Consider the following 19,371-nt stretch of genomic DNA (forward strand, 5'->3'; position numbering starts at 1 on the left):
TAGGCATGACGGTGGTACCTAACCGCGCGGACTCATAAGAGGTCCTACCACCAGCCTGCGGGATTCGACCACTGGCGCATTAACATCACTCCATACGAATGCACCGGGCATGTTAACCTTTAGGCCACGACGACTTAGTCATGATTAAAATATATCAAAATAAGATAAGTTCAGAATCAAGTTCAATCTATACGTCAAATATCAGAACAGTCGTTTATTTCGATTTCTCATCGACCGACGTATGCGGCATTTCTTAGTAACCGCCGGTTTCGTATTTATTATGTTTTAGTTTTATTTTATACTAGCTTTTGCCCGCGACTTCGTCCGCGTGGAATAGTTACTTTGGCATAACGCTAAATTTTACCCGCGACTTTATTTACAGTACTCAGGATTGGAACTTCATTACTGAACCGGTAGATGGTGTTGAAGAAGCTAGATTTTGATATATAATGTTGCTTGCGTCACTCTCTGTCAATTTTATGGAAATTTATTTTTTCGGCTTCTCACAATGGCTACCATGGGAATCATCACTAGGCGTATGCCTTGCGTTATGATTCGATTCGTCCAAATTAGTTCTTAATAGGGTTTTATTTATTTATTACACTTCATGTAAGATTTACATTGGCGGACTTAATGCCTAAGGCATTCTCTACCAGTCAACCAAAGTTAGTGCAGAGTAAATAGTGGTAGGTGCAATGAAATTTATATTAAGTTACGAATACATACGCCAAAAAGGTATATATATATACACACAATCACATATACATGTACATACATACATACATATTTTAGTGAAATACGTTCGGAATTGGATTTCCCTATACATTCTGAATTGGATTTGCGTAAAATCCATTTTAAGTGACCTCCTACATCACAAAAAGAGCATGTATGCCCAATTTAAAGTCTGTGAGACGGACAGTTCAGATGATCTCGTGATGGGTGAGATATTTGACTTTTACATTTAAAAATAAGATAGTGTCGTACTCGTGGCTCACGCAAGTTCTCCAATGATTCTAGTACTATTTGTTATAACATCTCTACATCAAAGCAAAAGTCGATTTGATGCAAATCTTTTTTTTATTGCTTAAATGGATGGACGTGCTCGCAACCCATCTGGTGTTAAGTGTTTACTGGAGACCCCATAGATATCAACAACGTAAATGCGCCACCCACCTTGAGATATAAGTTCTAAGGTCTCAAGTATAGTTACAACGGTTGCTCCACCCTTAAAACCGATACGCATTACTGCTTCACGGCAAAAATAGGCAGGACGGTGGTACCTAACCGCGCGGACTCACAAGACATCATACCACCAGTAATTTACGAATTGTAACTTTGTAACTTTTGCGGGTTTGACTTTTATTACACGATGTTATTCCTTCACCATGGAAGTCAATCGTGGACATTTGTTGAATACGTATTTCATTAGAAAAATTGGTACCCGCCTGGGATTCGAACACCGGTGCATCGCTCAACACGAATGCACCGGACGTCTTATCCGTTAGGCAACGACGATTTCAATTCAATGGCGAACTTATGCAAATCACTTTTATAATACGGATTCGTGTGCAAAATTGCATAATCTTTTTTATGGGATTTCAAATTCTATAGCAGGGGTCGCCAAATGGCGAACCGCGGTTACATCCGGACCGCGCCGACCCATTTTGTGGGGACCATTTGAGTTAACTTTTACGATATCGAGAACGCTAAACAAAAATCGCACTAAGCGCACGAAAAATAAAACGAAGGTATGTAACTAACGCATTAGCAAATCCGTCCGCTTTATTATAAACCTGTGTCACCTACTTTACATTGCATACAGTGCAATTTTTTTTATAACAAAACAAATTCAGCGTAAATTTTTTTTCGGTCTATTTTCTATGTGTTTTGTGTTAGGAACTTCAATCAACAATAGTATGTTGATCAAAGGTTAGGAATCATTAGAACTTAATTTTCGGAGAACGGTATAAAGTTGGTTTTATTTAAAATTTAATAGATTTTTTTTTTATTGCTAGATGAATGGACGAACTCACAGCCCACCTGGTGTTAAGTGGTTACTGGAGCCCATAGACATTTACGACGTAAATGCGCCACCCACCTTGAGATATAAGTTCTAAGGTCTCAAGTAGTAGTTACAACGGCTGCCCCACCCTTCAAACCGAAACGCAATTAACGTTTTCAATTAACTAAAAAACAAGAGTCCACTAGTCAATTTAAATTACACGCACCATGATCGATAGTATTGTTTACACTGTCCGGAGCTAGTGCTGGTACCAAATAAATTTTTCCAGTAATTGTATTGATAAGTACAAAGCAGTGTTTAGTACGGTTCGAGAGCGATAATGAATCCGCTCACCGCAACGAATACACCGATTGGAACATAGTTTTGTTATACAAAGCAAAGAGAGCACAATCGCGAAGCAATAGCTATGTTTTGTCAGTGAGCGTCCGATAGTCGTGTGGGCTGTACGTGTTTTAATTCGTGCGGCAAAACGCAACGGTCGAATATCGAACAAGAATTCGCGGGTGTACGGAGAAAGCTATAAATAAAAATACGTTCATAAATGATAACTAGTAGATAATAACTGTACTCGTAAAACAATGTAAGTATCTAATTTTAATATATAAAAAAAATCGATATTCTGAATACGAATTTTATTATCGTACTTTTAGATTGCAATGCAATAATAATTTCACAATAATTTATATCTACCTTACATTTATTGATTGATTTCTTAATCTAATTAACGCTGAACAGTTACATAAAACGTAACACAGTAGCACAGCTGTTATATCTATCTGTTTTTCTTTCATACAATCTATTTTAGTTCATCGGCGATTTACATTAAATAATATTCAGGTACTTCCCGCTTAACTAACTATTTTTCTCTCATTATTAATACTCAGATTGAGATATAAATTAAAACGAATTAATTACGACCGAATTATTTCAAATTGTCATTGTCAGCGATACATCGCATCGCAGATATCCTGTGTCAGTCAAATTATATTGTAGTGTTGATATGATATTGTAAAACCATATGATATTTAATTTTGTAGAGGGTTTTTTTCAGCGTTATACTAACACTTACTCGGCCAACGATTTGGATTTAACCGCGAACTAGGTAGCAATTATATTCGGGTCAGGCAAAAACGCTTTCTTCGAATCAACTTGTGAGTCACGGTACACAATGATTGCTCTTTTTTAACACACGTGTATTTTATAAAGTAAACCATGACGACTCAGAGACAGTATTTTTTTTTATTGCCCCTGTAGGCAGACGAACATACGGCCCACCTGATGGTGAGTGGTTACTGTCGCCCATGGACTTCAGCAATGCCAGGAGCAGAGCCAGGCCGCTGCCTACCGAACGATTACAGTTTAGATCAGTTTAGGCATTATATTATGTAGTTCGAACGTAAATAAATGAAAAAGTTTGTTTCGTTGCTGGAATCATAAAAGCTTCAAATATCGTAATGAAATCTACTACTTCACTATAGGGCGGCCGCAATATTAGTATAGTCCTGGTGAAACTGGAAAGGCCTTCGGGCCACCAGTAAACTTTCAATCATAAAAAAAATTAGTATAGTTTTCTAACCTAGCCATCCTACTGATTCATGTCAAAATTTTCCAACCAGTATTACCACTTCGAAAAGGGTATTGTTAGTAGTTGAAACCCTACGCTTAACAAAATTCCAATATGAACATCTCTATATATTTTGATCCTGCTAATTTGGGTAAGAAGCGTGCTTCAAACTCAAGTATAATCGAGAAACAAGCGGGTACGAGAAAATGCAAAAACTCACAGAAATACTTTTTTTAATTTGACGATGGATCGTCGACTATAAACTAGACTGTTTACCTACCTCAAATGAAGCATAAACGAAATCCTACAGCTACAAAAAAAGGTCAACGCGTCACAGTTCGAATTTATTGTCGATGAAAACTAAATACATAATATTTAATATTGCGCACATTTGCATTACATAAAAACCGGTTTACCCAATTCAACAGCGTTTATGAAATTTTACAATCGCGGTTCACTTTTATATTTTAAGTGCAATGACCGCAACTTTCTATTAGTCCCACTACTGCAATACTATAGACTAAACACGAGAGTTCGTTTGAGAGAAAGTATATAAGATTCGGGAATAAAATCAATTATTATTTTGACTTTCATATAAAAAAAAAAAAGCTATCTACTATTATTTGTTTAAATACTCTGAGTGTTCCTTTCGAATCAACTAAGCACTGAGCATCAAATTTTGTATATCACATTCAATATTCACATTTTGTATATCATATCAATATACACATATTACAGTCCTTTTACAGGATTACATGTATTCGACAAGTATTCTCATTTAATTGTGTAACATATTGAAATGTTCCTAATAGTGTTTAAATTACTCCTTAAAACTCACAATTAGTGGTAGATACTAGTGACCTGCCTATATGTGCGGTGAAGCATTCAGTTGTGTGTCTGGCTTCCAGGGTATCGAACAATACAATTAAGTATTGGGTATTGTGAACTAAGAAAGCAGCTGCCTTCACGTTGCGGTTGTTAGGAGATTTACTAAATAGTTCATATTAGAACAGACAGCTATGATAAGCTCGAGGCCTTGCTAGAGCTTAGAGCTTGTCAGTCTATTTATGTAACGAATATAAATAAATTTATGTAGAATAGGGATCGCAGCGCAAAAAATTAAAAATTTATTAACACTTTTGTTACGCCCTGCTCATTTTTTAACCGTCTTCGCCATCTTCCTTTCCTCTTCTGTCATTATGTCTGTCATTCTCTTTTCCCTTTCTTTCCGGTTTCTCTTACACTTACATCTTAACGCTCCGTTCCACACTCTTTTCATACGTTCCGTTCTTATTTCTTATCAATCCTATACTTATGGCAAGGAAATAAAGGTCGATCCTTAAGGGAAGCCTTTTTTTCTTGCTTAGATGGGTGGACGAGCTCACACCTGGTGTTAAGTGGTTACTGGAGCCCATAGACATCCACAACGTAAATGCGCCACACACCTTGAGATATAAGTTCTAAGGTTTCAAGTATAGTTACAACGGCTGCCCCACCCTTCAAACCGAAAAGCATTACTGCTTCACGGCAGAAATAGGCAGGGTGGTGGTACCTACCCGCGCGGACTCGCAAGAGCTCCTACCACCAAAAATAGTAACATAATGTTTTAATTGTACAGCTATATTTAGTTGTAAGGTACGGCGGCGTCTTAATGCATTGTCTTGCAGTACTTTAAAGGGCTGATGATACAGAGAATCGTAAGTAAATTACAAAATATTTTTTCATTACAGTATGGCAAAAAAATTACATAGACTGAGTGTAAGTTTACCGAAAGCTTTCCTCTTGAACAACCGGAATAAACTGTACTAAAATGTAATAAAATAAATATATATTTAATTTTAAAAGTGTGTACATTGAAGCATAACAAAATATAATAATAAAGTTTTACCAAACAATTTTCCTAATGAAATAAATTCTTCCAAACACGTAATTAATTTTTTATTGCTTATTATTGTTCTATTTTTATGGAACACTAGCGACCCGCCCTCGCTTCGCTTCGGAAACAAACACATGAAACAAAAAAAAACAAAAAAAATTTATAAAAAGTAGCCTATGTTCATCAGGGACAATGTCGGCTTCTAATGGAAAAAGAATTTTTCAAATCGGTCCAGTAGTTTCGGAGCCTATTCGAAACAAACAAACAAACAAATCTTTCCTCTTTATAATATTAGTATAGAAAACAAACGAAATAAATAGAAGTGTCTACTATTACCATGCCTACAGTATCCATTACACGATAAACTTCTATTCTGTTTCCCAGAAATTTTAGCGAGACGTGGCTAACTATCAAAAACAATTGCTAGTGAGCATATAAGATATTCTTAGAAATGTGAAGTGATGTTATGATTTCTGAATATTTTTTAAGTAAATCTTAGTGAGATGAAGCAAGCCTATAAAGACGTGTAAATTGCGTCTCTCCTCTAAACTTTTATCCTACTGGACAAATTCAAAATGATTAGATATTACCGAACTTAAAAAAAACAACTTTTTTACTGCGAAGCAGTCATACACTCCGATATGAAGGGTGGGACATCCGTTATACAATAAAATTTAAACATTGCCCTTGTGTCATGACTCATAAAATAAGCGAGTTGTAATTCCAAGGGACCAACCAGATATAGAAAAAGCATTAAACGACAATCTGTTTAAACAAAATAAGTATTGTGTGTAGAAAGTGATATTTTAATATTTAACCACACTAATTTCACGAACATAATTTACTTTGTATTTAATTCGTGAATGAGCATCCCAACTATGGAACCTTTTAGATCATAGTACCAAACGCACTTGCTATGGTTTTTTTTCAACGACTTACTCGTTAAGTCGAATGAACACAAAAAAAGAAACATTTTTGTTTACAAGTTTAATATATAAAACAGGATTTCTGAGAATCTAAGAAAAATCTAATGAGCCTTTACATAATGAGTTTTTAGTAGTGTAAAGTAGTAATTTAAATAAGTTTATTTGTAAGTAGCTTACTCATCCGTGGCTTCTGTTACCTGCTCTCTCTGTACTCATTAAAATCACTACGATTATATCATTTAATTCCATTGTCATCTGGATTAAAAACACTTGCAGAACTTAAATCATTATAATCAACTTTCAAGATTTGTTCAGAGTATAGCTGCTTACGAACGGATAAATCTAAATTGTTTATTTGTGCATTCGTGCAGTATCCAGCCGTCACCCTATTTAAATATTATGCATTTACAGATCATTGCAAGTTCCGCAAGCTCGTAACAAATCGTAAATGTTGTCGTGTCAATTGCATTCAGTGATTTTCTTCCCCAGTCAACTTGAATCGAGTTGGTTACGAGATGGTTACGAATTAATTTTACACAGTTTTAAAATTGCGCCGCGTGTCCATTGGCGGCGTGCGCCCGAATATTAAAACAATCAAAAGAAAGTAATTGGAACTCGTGTCCCAATACTTTCGGAATAATCAAAAGAAAGTAATTGGAACTCGTGTTCCAATACTTTCGGAACCATCAAAACATATACTCGATGGTAAATATGATGGAGTTCACAGCTCTCTTATCATAACTGTAATCATATAATCTTATAACTTTTCATTTCAAACATTTCAAATTCACCCGAGCAGGTTTTTTCTCCTGTGTTATGGATACCGGAAACAAATGGGGGAAAATTACACAAATAGAACAACGAATGCATCCGTGTGCAAAAAATTAACTCAACGAAAATATTACTAAATAAATGCCACAAGTATTTGAAAAAAATACATACTATTTGTTCAGTTATTTTTTTCATATATCGTATTGAAATTTATACGCTTGGCTTATCATTTATATTCATTAAAACTTTGGCCCTACTGAATGAATAACAAATCATTTTGTTATTTTAATTTGCTACTTTAGGTTTGATTATAATTATCAATTACATTATTCTATGAACATGGTGGACCGACGACTTAGTACGCACGGCGGGAAGTCGTTGGATGCGGAAGGCTTGGAACCGCATTCTGTGGAAGGCATTGAGGAAGGCCTATGTCCAGCAGTAGGCAGATAAAGGCTGATGATGATGATGATGATGAATATGGCAACTTATTCCCGAGCGTGTTTCCATGTGAAGTCTATTTTATGAAATACACCCTTGAATTGAATTTCTTTGATATAACTCTTAGTGCCAACAAGAACGATGTGCAAATTTTAATTTAATAAATAACGTACTGAATAATAATACACAACTCTATCCCAACTATTTAATATAATATATAATCATTAAACACTGCACTTCTCAATAAGGACACAATTGTGTTCTATTCAGTTTTAATAAGTAAAATTCGTATGCGATTTAAGTTAATTAAATATTTTTATTTGTTATTTTATCCAAATACAATGCATAGTCCATGAGAAAATTCATTAAGATTTATTCTCTGAGAGCTACAACAACTAGAAAAATTTATATCTAGGTCAACAACTCCGTCATGCTATAGCTGCAACAATTGATAAATAAATAGGAAAAAACATGATCGAGAAACATCCGAAAATCAATTAGAATTACAAACATAGAACAGCTATTCTGCATGTAACTTAACAAAACAAAGTAATCTAAACTAATGGCCAACTTCTTATAATGGAAAGGCGCACGAGATAGGAATAGAATTTAGCACACAGCAATACGTTTCACACCGCAAATAACATTAATTGAACCTACTTTCTCGCATTAACTTCTTCTAGTTGTTAAAAGGTTATTGTATAAACATGTTCTTCATAAATACCACAAAATATCAATGATTTCTCTTTCAATTATATTTCTCATTGAATATATTACTTAATGTATTCTGACCATACTTCGCCGTTGATATCATTAAATATACGAAATAAATATGTATTTATTAAAACGGCATGCCTGTAATTTATAGAAGTGATGCATAACCTGAAATTACCGAATAAAGCCAACGAGAAAGTTTCAACACTATAATATCTTTATCTAACAAATTTTTGTTTTTTTCTTAACTTCAGTCTACTGTTGTAATCCTCGGTTCATCTCAGGTGTGTAATGTATGACACAAGCGATGGTCAATGCATTTTTATCAACCATATTGTACTTTGAAAGTTCAAATTAAAGTTCATAAACCCATATCATTTCATAAACAACGTCATCATAAGCTTGTATCTCTCCATAAACATATAAAACAAATAATATAAACAAGACCGCGACTTTGAACACAAATTAATTTCTTTCACTATTATTAATTATTTTTATTTATTTTATTAATCTACAATTTATTATTCTTGTAAGAATATTTGCATTCAAGAAAAGGTTTGATATGAATTAGAATAAGAAGTGGAAACTCCCCAAGCATTCTAAAATAAAGCTTCTAATGTAAAAAGACCTAAAAATAATTAATAAAATAAAATTATATGAGCTTGTTTTGTCGTGACATATATACCTGGCACAACGCCTGTCTGTAGTCACCTTGAGAACAGTTTGCTTATTCTAATGTAATCTTACACGCCGCTGACTGCACATAATATTAAGGGGTCCAGACACATTTTTTCTCTTCAAGCACCGGTCACCGTCCTCGACGAACTCGTCTATTAGAGTTCGACGAACGAAGTAACCAAAAGACACAGCCCACTAAGTTTCTTGCTGGATCTTATCTTTTTTTTTTATTGCCCTTGTAGGCAGACGAGCATACGGCCCACCAGATGGTGAGCGGTTACCGTCGCCCATGGACTTCAGCAATGCCAGGGGCAGAGCCAAGCCGCTGCCTACCGCTTAATACTCTCCACAAGCCTCGTTTGAAGAAGGACATGTCATAGCGCTCGGGAAACAACTTTGGGTCATGATTCCCATCCGGCGATAGATTCTCCTAAGGGCTGCGCTTGCTAGGGCTAGTGTTCTCATTCTGTTCAAATTCTCTCAGGTTGAGCCCCTGAGCTCACCTAACCGTCCGCGCGAGGCTGGAATGGCCCTTAGGCTACCTTTGATTAGTGAATAGGTATGAAAAAATATATATTTTAATTAAATTAAAAAAATTATATTCCTGTTGCTTCAGAACATTGTCATTTCTCATGTGGTCTCAATTAAGTTTTATCAAGATATGGCTAGTGGTTTTTGAGTCCTCATAACTTTGACTACATTCGCTGAAATTCGCTGTGTTTACCTGTATCTATCTACCAACACACGTTTATTAATTTCCAGAATTGCCAGGATAACAAAATATTATTTTACTTTTGAGTTTGGATTACCAATATAGCGCGTGTATTCTTTTATTAAACTATACTATACTATACTATATTAATTACGAGAGATTATATTGCTGATTAAACATTATATTCTCCGCATTTAAGAAACGTATTTGTGGTTTTTTCTTAATGCTAAGTGCATTTATTTCACTGGGTGTTTCTCACAGTCCAAATGTTGTTTGAAACATGCAAGATTTCTTGATGTTACTGTTAGCGCGATTTAGAGTTTTGTTTAAAAATTTGGAGGTATTCATATGCGAGATTTCTTAAAATTATTGCTAACTGCATCAGTAATACGTAAAGTTGAATCACTTGAATTGTTGATGATCCTATCATTAACTACAACAGACTACGGGAGTGTGATGAGGCTTTGAAGAGTAGCCACTGCGTGTTGATAATTTTTGATAGTCTACATTACATTGTGACGACTGCAGTTGTGTCGCAGCCATATTATACTTGTTTTCCTACAGTGTTTCTCTTTATGAACAACAAGCGACCCGCCCTCGGTTCGCTTCGGAAACTGTAATTTATTATTGATTTATCCAGTATTTAATGGATATTATTATACATGTAAACCTTCCTCTTTATTCACTCTATCTATTAAAAAAATCCGCATCAAAATCCGTTGCGTAGTTTTAAAGATTTAAGCATACATAGGGATATAGGGACAGAGAAAGCGACTTTGTTTTATACTATGTAGTGATTATTGTAATCTTCCACCGAGTATATATTATTCTGAGTAAGTTAACGACCTTTGTTTGCTAGTTAAGTGGGATTTGAGAATCTCTGTTGATTTTCAATGTATTTAGTAAATAAAAATATTAAATTATAAACAATATTCCCCTGAAGGAGAATGCCGACTGAAAACGATACAATGATCCTACTATCCAAGTATAATTTCAACTCGAATGCACCGAACACAGGGAATAAATCAAATATGAAATAGAATAGTGTCCTACAAATCAGACAGAGATATGTATGTTTTGGTGGTAGGACCAATTGTGAGTCCGCACGGGCAGGTTTTTTTTATCGCTTAGATTGCTTTATTGCTTACCACCACCCTGCCTACTACAGCCGTGAAGCAGTAATTAGTTTCGGTTTGAAGGGTGGGGCAGCCTTTGTAACTATACTGAGACCTTAGAACTCATATCTAAAAGGTGGGATGCGTCATTTACTTTGTAGATATCTATGAGCTCCAGTAACACCAGGTGGAGTTCAATAAAAAAAATTGTGTAACGGAAAGTGCATCTGTTCGTATTGCGTTTTATCGATGCAATAACGACTTACACTGATCTAAAATTTACTAATTAGGATTATATATTCAACATCTAAATATAATTATTTATATTTCTTTTCAAATGCAACTATTTTATTATATAATGCTTATCTAAAATGTTTTCAAAACTCGTTTCATTAATTTGGTTTGGATACAAATGTTTTTTTTTTTTTTAATTTGAGTACCAGACAACCAGACCAGACAGTCATTATTATTTTTTATTGTCTTTATCTATATTTTACTTCGCGGCAGAAATAGGCAAGGCAGGCGAGTAATTACGAAAATTATACGAAATACCAACATCTCTGGGGATATGATTTTTATTACAGGGAAATAGCCGATGTTTTTAATTCGTGTTTCCTTAAAATCATCCATAGAATAGAAAATCAGACATAGTGCTATCGCACGAAATTAGTAATCCGGACGGACGTCTTATCCTTTAGACCGACGACTTGTTTGACTTGAGATTCTTCATGACGTGGGACTTGGGACCCAAGTGTAAGTTAAGAAAATACTATATTTAAAGTATTCTAAAAATTTCTAAAGTATTGATGGTGGTTTCAATATATAGGGGAGCGAAAGACTATTTGGTTTAAGTGACATTTTTGCAACTTTGCAGAAGGAAGAAAGAAGAGAAGAAAGGAAGATTAAAACTTTAAAAAAAATCGTAACAAAAAAAAACTTCTTACGCTATTTGAATGGTGTAAACTTAATTGAAGTTCAATTAAAAACATTAAACTGATAATGCTAATCTATATATATAAAAATGAATTGTTGTTCGTTAGTCTCGCTAAAACTCGAGAACGGCTGGACCGATAGATAAATATGAAAATGCTCGGAATTATATAAAAATAACAATTTTGTTTTCCCTTTGATGTGGCCCCCGTTGGACGGATGGATTCCTTTTGTTTGTTTTAAGTTTATTTTATACAAAAGCTTAGGTCTTTTATTTATCGATTGAGGCACTACGAAGTCTGCCGGGTCAGCTAGTACCAAATAAAATGAACATTTAATTACAAAGATAAATGTCGTTTAAATAAAATAGATTTTCACCCCTCAATTAATTCAGTATCTTTCATACATCTGGCGACAGTCACACTGAAGTGCGAATAAAGAATAAGAGAATTCACTAGGCGTTAATCCGTTTGTTCGTGTCAACCAACTTTAACATTAGTATTTATTTAAGAAATAGCTCACTAATTGTGGAAACGTCCAGTAAACTTAGACTAATTATATTCCAAAGACCTTCGTTTTTATCTGCGCAAACTACCGTTATCTGTGTGACCTGTCTGTAAGTATTTTTCAAGTTAATGTGCCGGTAAACAAATAATGTTCGCGGAAGTCGTCGAGTTTATTTCATTCATGAGAGTCCTGCTTGTATACTGACGAAAACCTTTTATTTACACTTTTTTTTTTTATTATTGTTTACATTGTAGATTTTTTTTTCACGTCTCGATTAGATTTGAAGATGCATATCTATGTATTAATTAGTGTTGTAGACGAGTGACATCATAATTAAAACTACTTTTACATTTTAATTTTGCGTTTTTATCTTTCGTTTCCCAATACTTTACAGGTTTCGTGGTTTTACGGAGAAATCGACCGCACATTTTTTTTTAACACATCAAAGAGTTGCGAAGATACAACTCTATTAGTGCTACAGTAACCCATAAGTGACACCAAAAGTAAAATTATTTTTTATTATGAGGCCTTGGATCGAGCGCTCGTAACGTATGAGGCGATAACGCGGATTTAAAGACTAATTTTACGTAGATATAGAGTTAAGCGAATATTTTGCAAAGTAAGAATATTATGTTCAAAAAAATATTTAAATGAAAAATACATCAGGTTCCTTTTATTGAAACAATTGTTTGTCAGTCGATCTCAGTCGACAATCAGCGATCATGAATATTGATTGAGTGGGCTAGTGAATAAATCCAGAAGAATAAATTACGCACTATACCCGGTCAAGGTCTGATATGGAAATACGATAAAATATTTAGCGATTTATACGTATACGTCATGAATACGTCAATACTGATAAAAATAACAGAACACGAAGAACTGTTTGAAAGGGCTTAAAAATAAAATATGCCTAGAAATTTATTTTATGTATTTCTTTAGTAATTTATTTACTAGACAAAGAAAACAAGTATGTATCAAATTACGTAGAATACAATTAAAATATTAACATCCATAATATTATTTTGAATCATTGATAATGAATGTGAAAGTTTGTATGGTTGGATGCTTGTTACTTAAAAATGGATAAATAAATTTCGACGAAGTTTCGCACGAACTCAGCTAGTAACAGATATAATCAAACAGGATACTTTTATCATCGTACCTAAATGTCATGACCAGGGCAATGCTGAATATAATTATCTATTAAAATTAATACGTCATTGTTCCGCTGGCTTACGATGTTACGGACTAAAGGTTAATTAACAAATCGACTAGTTGTTTATGCAAACAATTCTTTATCCTGGGAAAATGCAAGATGTTCATTATTTCTCAATTACCAATTTAAAGTCGTCATGGCCTAGAGGATAAGACGTCCGGTGCATTCGTATATAGCGATGCAACGGTGTTCGAATCCCGCAGGCGGGTACCAATTTTTCTAATGAAATACGTACTTAACAATTGTTCACGATTGACTTCCACGGTGAAGGAATAACATCGTGTAATAAAAATTAAACCCGCAAAATTATAATTTGTGTAATTACTGGTGGTAGGACCTCTTGTGAGTCCGCACGGGTAGGTACCACCACCCCACCTATTTCTGCCTTGAAGCAGTAATGCGTTTCGGTTTGAAGGGTGGGGCAGCCGTTGTATCTCTATACTGAGACCTTAGAACTTATATCTCAAGGTGTGTGGCGCATTTACGTTGTAGATGTCTATGGGTTCCAGATACCACTTAACACTAGGTGGGCTGTGAGGTCTTCCACATATCTAGGCAATAAAAATAAAAAGATGAAATCGCGAGGCACGTCTGTTTTATCTATATATTAATACGTGAAGCAAAAACTTTGTACCCCTTTTTATGAAAAATACGCGGACAGAGGAGTATGAAATTTCCCACACTTATAGAGAATATAGTGAAGGAGTGCAGAATATTTATATTTTTTTAAATTATGCATTAATAATACATTAAATCTATAAAAAAAATATTACACACACTACCAAGTATTTGACACACATACATATGTATACTCTATGTTTATTGTCAAACTTTTGTTGCTTATAGTCTGTGGTCAAATTGAGAATAGGTTAATATTGTTTAATGTATCTAGTGTAGGCTTGACGAAACCTGTGATTATAGAAGTATAATTAGTCTTTGACAATAGAAACATAACAATATTCAAATTTATAATTTCAATTAATTATAGTCAAATTTCGACTACTGCGGGACCAGTAGTAAAAATAAATGTATGCTTGTACTCTGCGTTCCTAAGCCATTCATCCGCTTGTTATGAAACTTGGTACACTGGTACAGTCGTTGTTGGTACACGAGGAAATGTTTCTGTTACGGCACCATTAAGATACAAGAGGTGGCACGCGAGTAATTTCAAGAAATCCATATCTTTCGTGCAATTAGTTTTTAAAGTTCAACCACTAGTCCTGGCATGCTCCGTAATCTTGGTGTCGGAATTTTCTGATCCTCGAATAATAGGGTATGTTAGTAAAACATACACACGTTTTGCACAAGTAAAACAATTAGACTACTTGTGATCATGGTGCTTACTACGGCGCCGGAATATCGAGAATTGAAAACGAAAAATCGTGAAAAACCAGATAAATAATATTAATAATAATTTATGAAACCACAAAAGCTTAAATCAATTTTTAACATACAAAAGTACAATAAAAATCTATTTAACACGTAGTTTGACACTTTTAATAAAAATATATTTGTGTTACACATTATTAGGTCCGTCAACACGGAGCTAATGACTCACAAATGTTTGAACAATATCATTTTGTTACAGATACGAGACAATAGGACCGCGGTGATGAAACGAAAAACGAACTCACTGTTTAACTAGAAGTTTCTTTCTCGAACACTTGAGATATAAGTACAGATTTGTGTTACATAAACAAGAAAGTTGTCACGAAAGTGCAAACATGACGCCCGGCCTCGCCGAAGATATTGGGAACGGCAATAACAATGTCGTGCCGCTGCTGCCAAGAACAACGGTGGAATTGGAGTTCAGAAACATCAAGTGTACCATTAATACATACAGTCTCATTAAATTTAAAATGGGTGAGTTATTTTTATTATTCAGACGGAGATGGCGGTCGATTAAAGACCGTCGCCCGCACCATTACTAACAATGCATTACAATGTAAGTCAAGAGGTCTTCGACACGACGACGACAACATGCACTGAATTATTTAAAATAACAATTCATTGGTCATAAATACGAAGAATTAGCTGAACGGAATGCTACATTGACAATTCGAGCTGTTTTGCGAACTATTTAAAACCTTTCAACGTTTTTTTGTTTTAAATGGGCCATAAATCTACAAGGGCAGTATATCATCATCCAATTTTTAGTTTATCGAAAATACGCTCCCAATTCGTAAAAGAAGCAACACATTACTAAATGAATTGATTCTGAATTTAGGCAGTGATATTAATTTTGAACTCTGTAAAGGTATAGGTATGGGTATAGGTAAAATGTATAGGTAAAAAAAAATCAGAGTAGGGGCTCTTCCACTGCGTACCTTGCCTTCTACACACCACGCTCTGTTAAATCATTGTTAAAAAGGCGTGACAAAAACATTAGAATTACTCAGTATTAATCAATTTTCTCATAAAAAATTATGATCCTTTTCCCAGGCGTATACTATGAAGCATATTATGAACTTTATTTAGCACCAAGCTGTTGTTACATTATAATTATGAATGACACGTTAACCCATTTGGTCTAATCGTAAACCGGTTTCGGAATGTTAACGTAGGTCAGGGACCTTCAGGTATCAACGTAAGCTTAGAAAACGGAACACGCAACATAAAAATTGTTAAAATAGAACGAATCGTGTTACGTATTTTACTATTCGTTGAAGGTAAAGGCGAAAGAATGTGTTTTGAATTTGAATTATTCAACTACCTACCGCTCAGAAACAAACAATAGTAAAACAAATATTTTGTTAATAATTTTAAGTTCGTTTATCGATTTATTTATTTTCCTCGCTTGTTCAATGTTAATGACTCATTTAAAAGAAAACTTTCCTAGAGTCAAGCAGCTGATAATAAAGAAATACGATAGCTATTATTCCTTACCACAAATGCTTAGCATATTGACGATGAACACAAAGCTCCACATATGCTTGGCATATTGACGATGAACACAAAGCTGTTGTTAGAATATTCTATATTGCATATAATTGTCTAATAAATATGACTTCCTAAAATTATCATCAGAATTATAGACATTTACCATTGAACATAAATACTTGTACTTTGGCTGAGCCCTTGCTCGCCCACCTACCTGTCCTTATGAAACTGGAAAGGCCTCCAGGCCACGAGTAAACCATTAATCACAAAAAAAAAACTTGCAGTTTTAGTGAACCAATTTGATGCGAAGGAGGCTGGTGGACACTCTACCCTCATTAAAGTCAGCTGGCATCGCGAGTCAGTTATATTTAGTTAAGTTCGTTCCAAGCCTTTATTTTTTCAATAGCGATTTTGTAATTATCTGGTCAATCACCAGTACCCTATATTTAGTGTGTTTACTGTATTTATTTATTTATTTAAAACATACATTTTACCACAAATGGAATACCCCAGGGCGCATTCATTCACGTAACATGTTATTTCACTCCTAGCATTTCTCGGTTACGAGGGTCAATGGCCCTTCTAAACGTCAGAAGCCGTGTGCCCTTCTTTAAAACCGGAACGTTTTTGCTTGTCAACAATCTGCATTGAAAATTTCTGGGTCATTTAAAATGATTATGAAAGTAAGATCTTTTTATTACGCAATAATATAGCATACTAAATTCTATTTGATTATTATATTTCTACAGTATAATACATATATGTAAGTACATCATGTATGTTTAATGAATAATATTTAAAGTAGGTATATAACGGAGTTATCGTGATTGAATGTATTAATACAACAATAAAAAAACTCGATGTCATATCTTTGACCTTAACAACAGACGAGCTATGACCAAATTGACCCAGCCCGATCGTTAGGGGTCATCGCCGCGCCTGGACATCAGCAACATCATAAGAACGTTTCTTGTTTATTACTCAGAGTGTTACTAGTTCATTTGAAAGCTCGCAATCGAAGATAGATAGTGGACGCCCGTATGTTAAACATCATCATCATAATCATCATCATCATTTTCCTACCCTTCTCCCAGTCACCTGGGGTCGCTCTAAAGTGTTTTCTCCTTCACCATTTCTTCGCTTACTCCCCTCTTACACTTAATTATTATCGTCTTTCACGCAATCCATCCATTTCTTCTACCATCCATCCACTCTCTTACCAACCTCATTTTCATTGTAACGTGCATTAAACATATCCTACATTTACTAGCATGATATTAACATTTATACTTTACTAGCGGCCCGCTCCGGCTCCGCTCGGGTCTTTAACAAAAATTTCAACGATATTTGACATTGTTTTATTTTTTAAATAAAAGAACACTTATTGCGGCACAACTATAATAGTTAGACATATGCTGTCGCGACACTTTTTGTAAATAATAATGTGTTCTACAAAGTCGTAGTACATAATTGTATTCAATTGTCAATAGTTTTCGCAGTCAATAGTTTAATTTTTTTACACCTTTGGTTACATTATTGGAATTTTAGTAAGGATCCCTATTATTATTTTTCAAAAAAGATTATAGCCTATGTCACTCGGAAATAGTGTAGCTTCCAAGCAGTGAAAAAATTTTTCAAATCGGTTCAGTAGTTTCGGAGCCTATTCAATACAAACAACCAAACAAATATTTCCTCTTTATAATATTATTATTAGTATAGATTAGCATAGATAGACTAGTTATCTGCTTATGTTATTTTCTGTATTCGCTTTTTATATGTAAGAGACCAAAAATTCTATTCTATTATTTTATAATACGTCTTAACTACGGACACCGAATGATATGTTATTTATTTGAATTTAAAAATAAATATTTTAAGATGACAGTGCTTTTAAAATTTACTTGCAGTTGAATCTAAATTTTTAAATAATAAAATTCTGTAAATAATACATGGTACAATAATACATTTTATGTAAACTGGTATTATCAAAGTATGCCATTGCGAATAAAGATAAATGCAAATTCCAATGACAATTGAAATAAGGGCCAATGTAATCGAAGTCAACAAATAAACATTTAATTGATATAAATTATTAATATGCGGATTGATGTCAAGGGATATATTTACTCAAACAATACTGAAATCCTCTTCAATATTTTTGAAGTTATACTTCTTTAGGCGCGTTTTGAAAAATTGATGAGAGTGAAATTTTACGATGCGCGCGCATCGTGACACAAAATTAACAGAATGAAGTTGCCCACTAAATCGCTCATTACAATACGACCGACGTAACTTGGCGAATATAGCCGCAGGTGAACTTTCCGAACCGTACCGAGAATTACCGAATTTATACGATGTCAAGAAAAGGGATATCCAATATGCGTGTTTGAGGATGTTGATCAATCGTTTTTTTTCCAAATTGATTAAAATTTAAATAAAAAAAAGAAATGAATTTAATAAAAATAAAGTATAACTTCTTACGCGCGTACATAAGTACACGCACACTTTTTTTATTATTGTCGTAATGTACAGACGATATCTTAAGACTCACTTGACGCCAGCGATAATTAGAGTCAAAAACCATTATAGTACCACCCTTGAGTCTAATTGTCTCCGCTAGATCTGAATAAACACTATTCAGATCAAATTACATGATTGCTGATTGATATTCAGATATAGGAGAGCCAGTGATTTCCATCAGTGCCGGCCCGAAATACGTTTCGTGAGTAATAGGGTTAAAAATGGAAAGTTAAGTGTGCTAGGAAAATAAACGGGATTAAAAACGCAGAAGTAAAAAATAAATGTTACTAAACAACGCGCGAGTTTATTGGCTACCTATATGCAGGTCATCCGAAAGACATGTGGGGAGTTATCTGGTGTATTAGATATTTCCTACCTAAACAAAAACGTTGAGATTTTAGTTTAAAAAGAATTTTAAATATATTTAAGTATAAATAAAAAAATATACTTAATCGGGATCTGAATCGGGTAAGTAACCTTTACGGGTGAGTAAGT

General features: G+C 34.2%; 1 protein-coding gene across 2 annotated transcripts in view; it reads left to right on the forward strand.

Annotated features, from left to right (window-relative positions):
* The first annotated feature begins 2,368 nt into the window (after window positions 1-2,368).
* LOC114250797 (ATP-binding cassette sub-family G member 1) overlaps window positions 2,369-19,371 on the forward strand; it is a 58,094-nt gene continuing 41,091 nt past the window's right edge. Inside the window, exons 1-2 of one of the 2 annotated variants that reach the window (XM_089731873.1) lie at window positions 2,369-2,603; window positions 15,065-15,339. In XM_089731873.1, the coding sequence (XP_089587999.1) occupies window positions 15,201-15,339 (139 nt within the window). In that variant the 5' untranslated portion in view covers window positions 2,369-2,603; window positions 15,065-15,200. The remainder of the gene's footprint in view (window positions 2,604-15,064; window positions 15,340-19,371) is intronic. The other variant, XM_028184822.2, reaches the window with a different exon arrangement.

The sequence above is a fragment of the Bombyx mandarina genome, chromosome 12 (assembly GCF_030267445.1).
Source record: "Bombyx mandarina strain Sakado chromosome 12, ASM3026744v2".
Classification (NCBI taxonomy): Eukaryota; Metazoa; Arthropoda; class Insecta; order Lepidoptera; family Bombycidae; genus Bombyx; species Bombyx mandarina.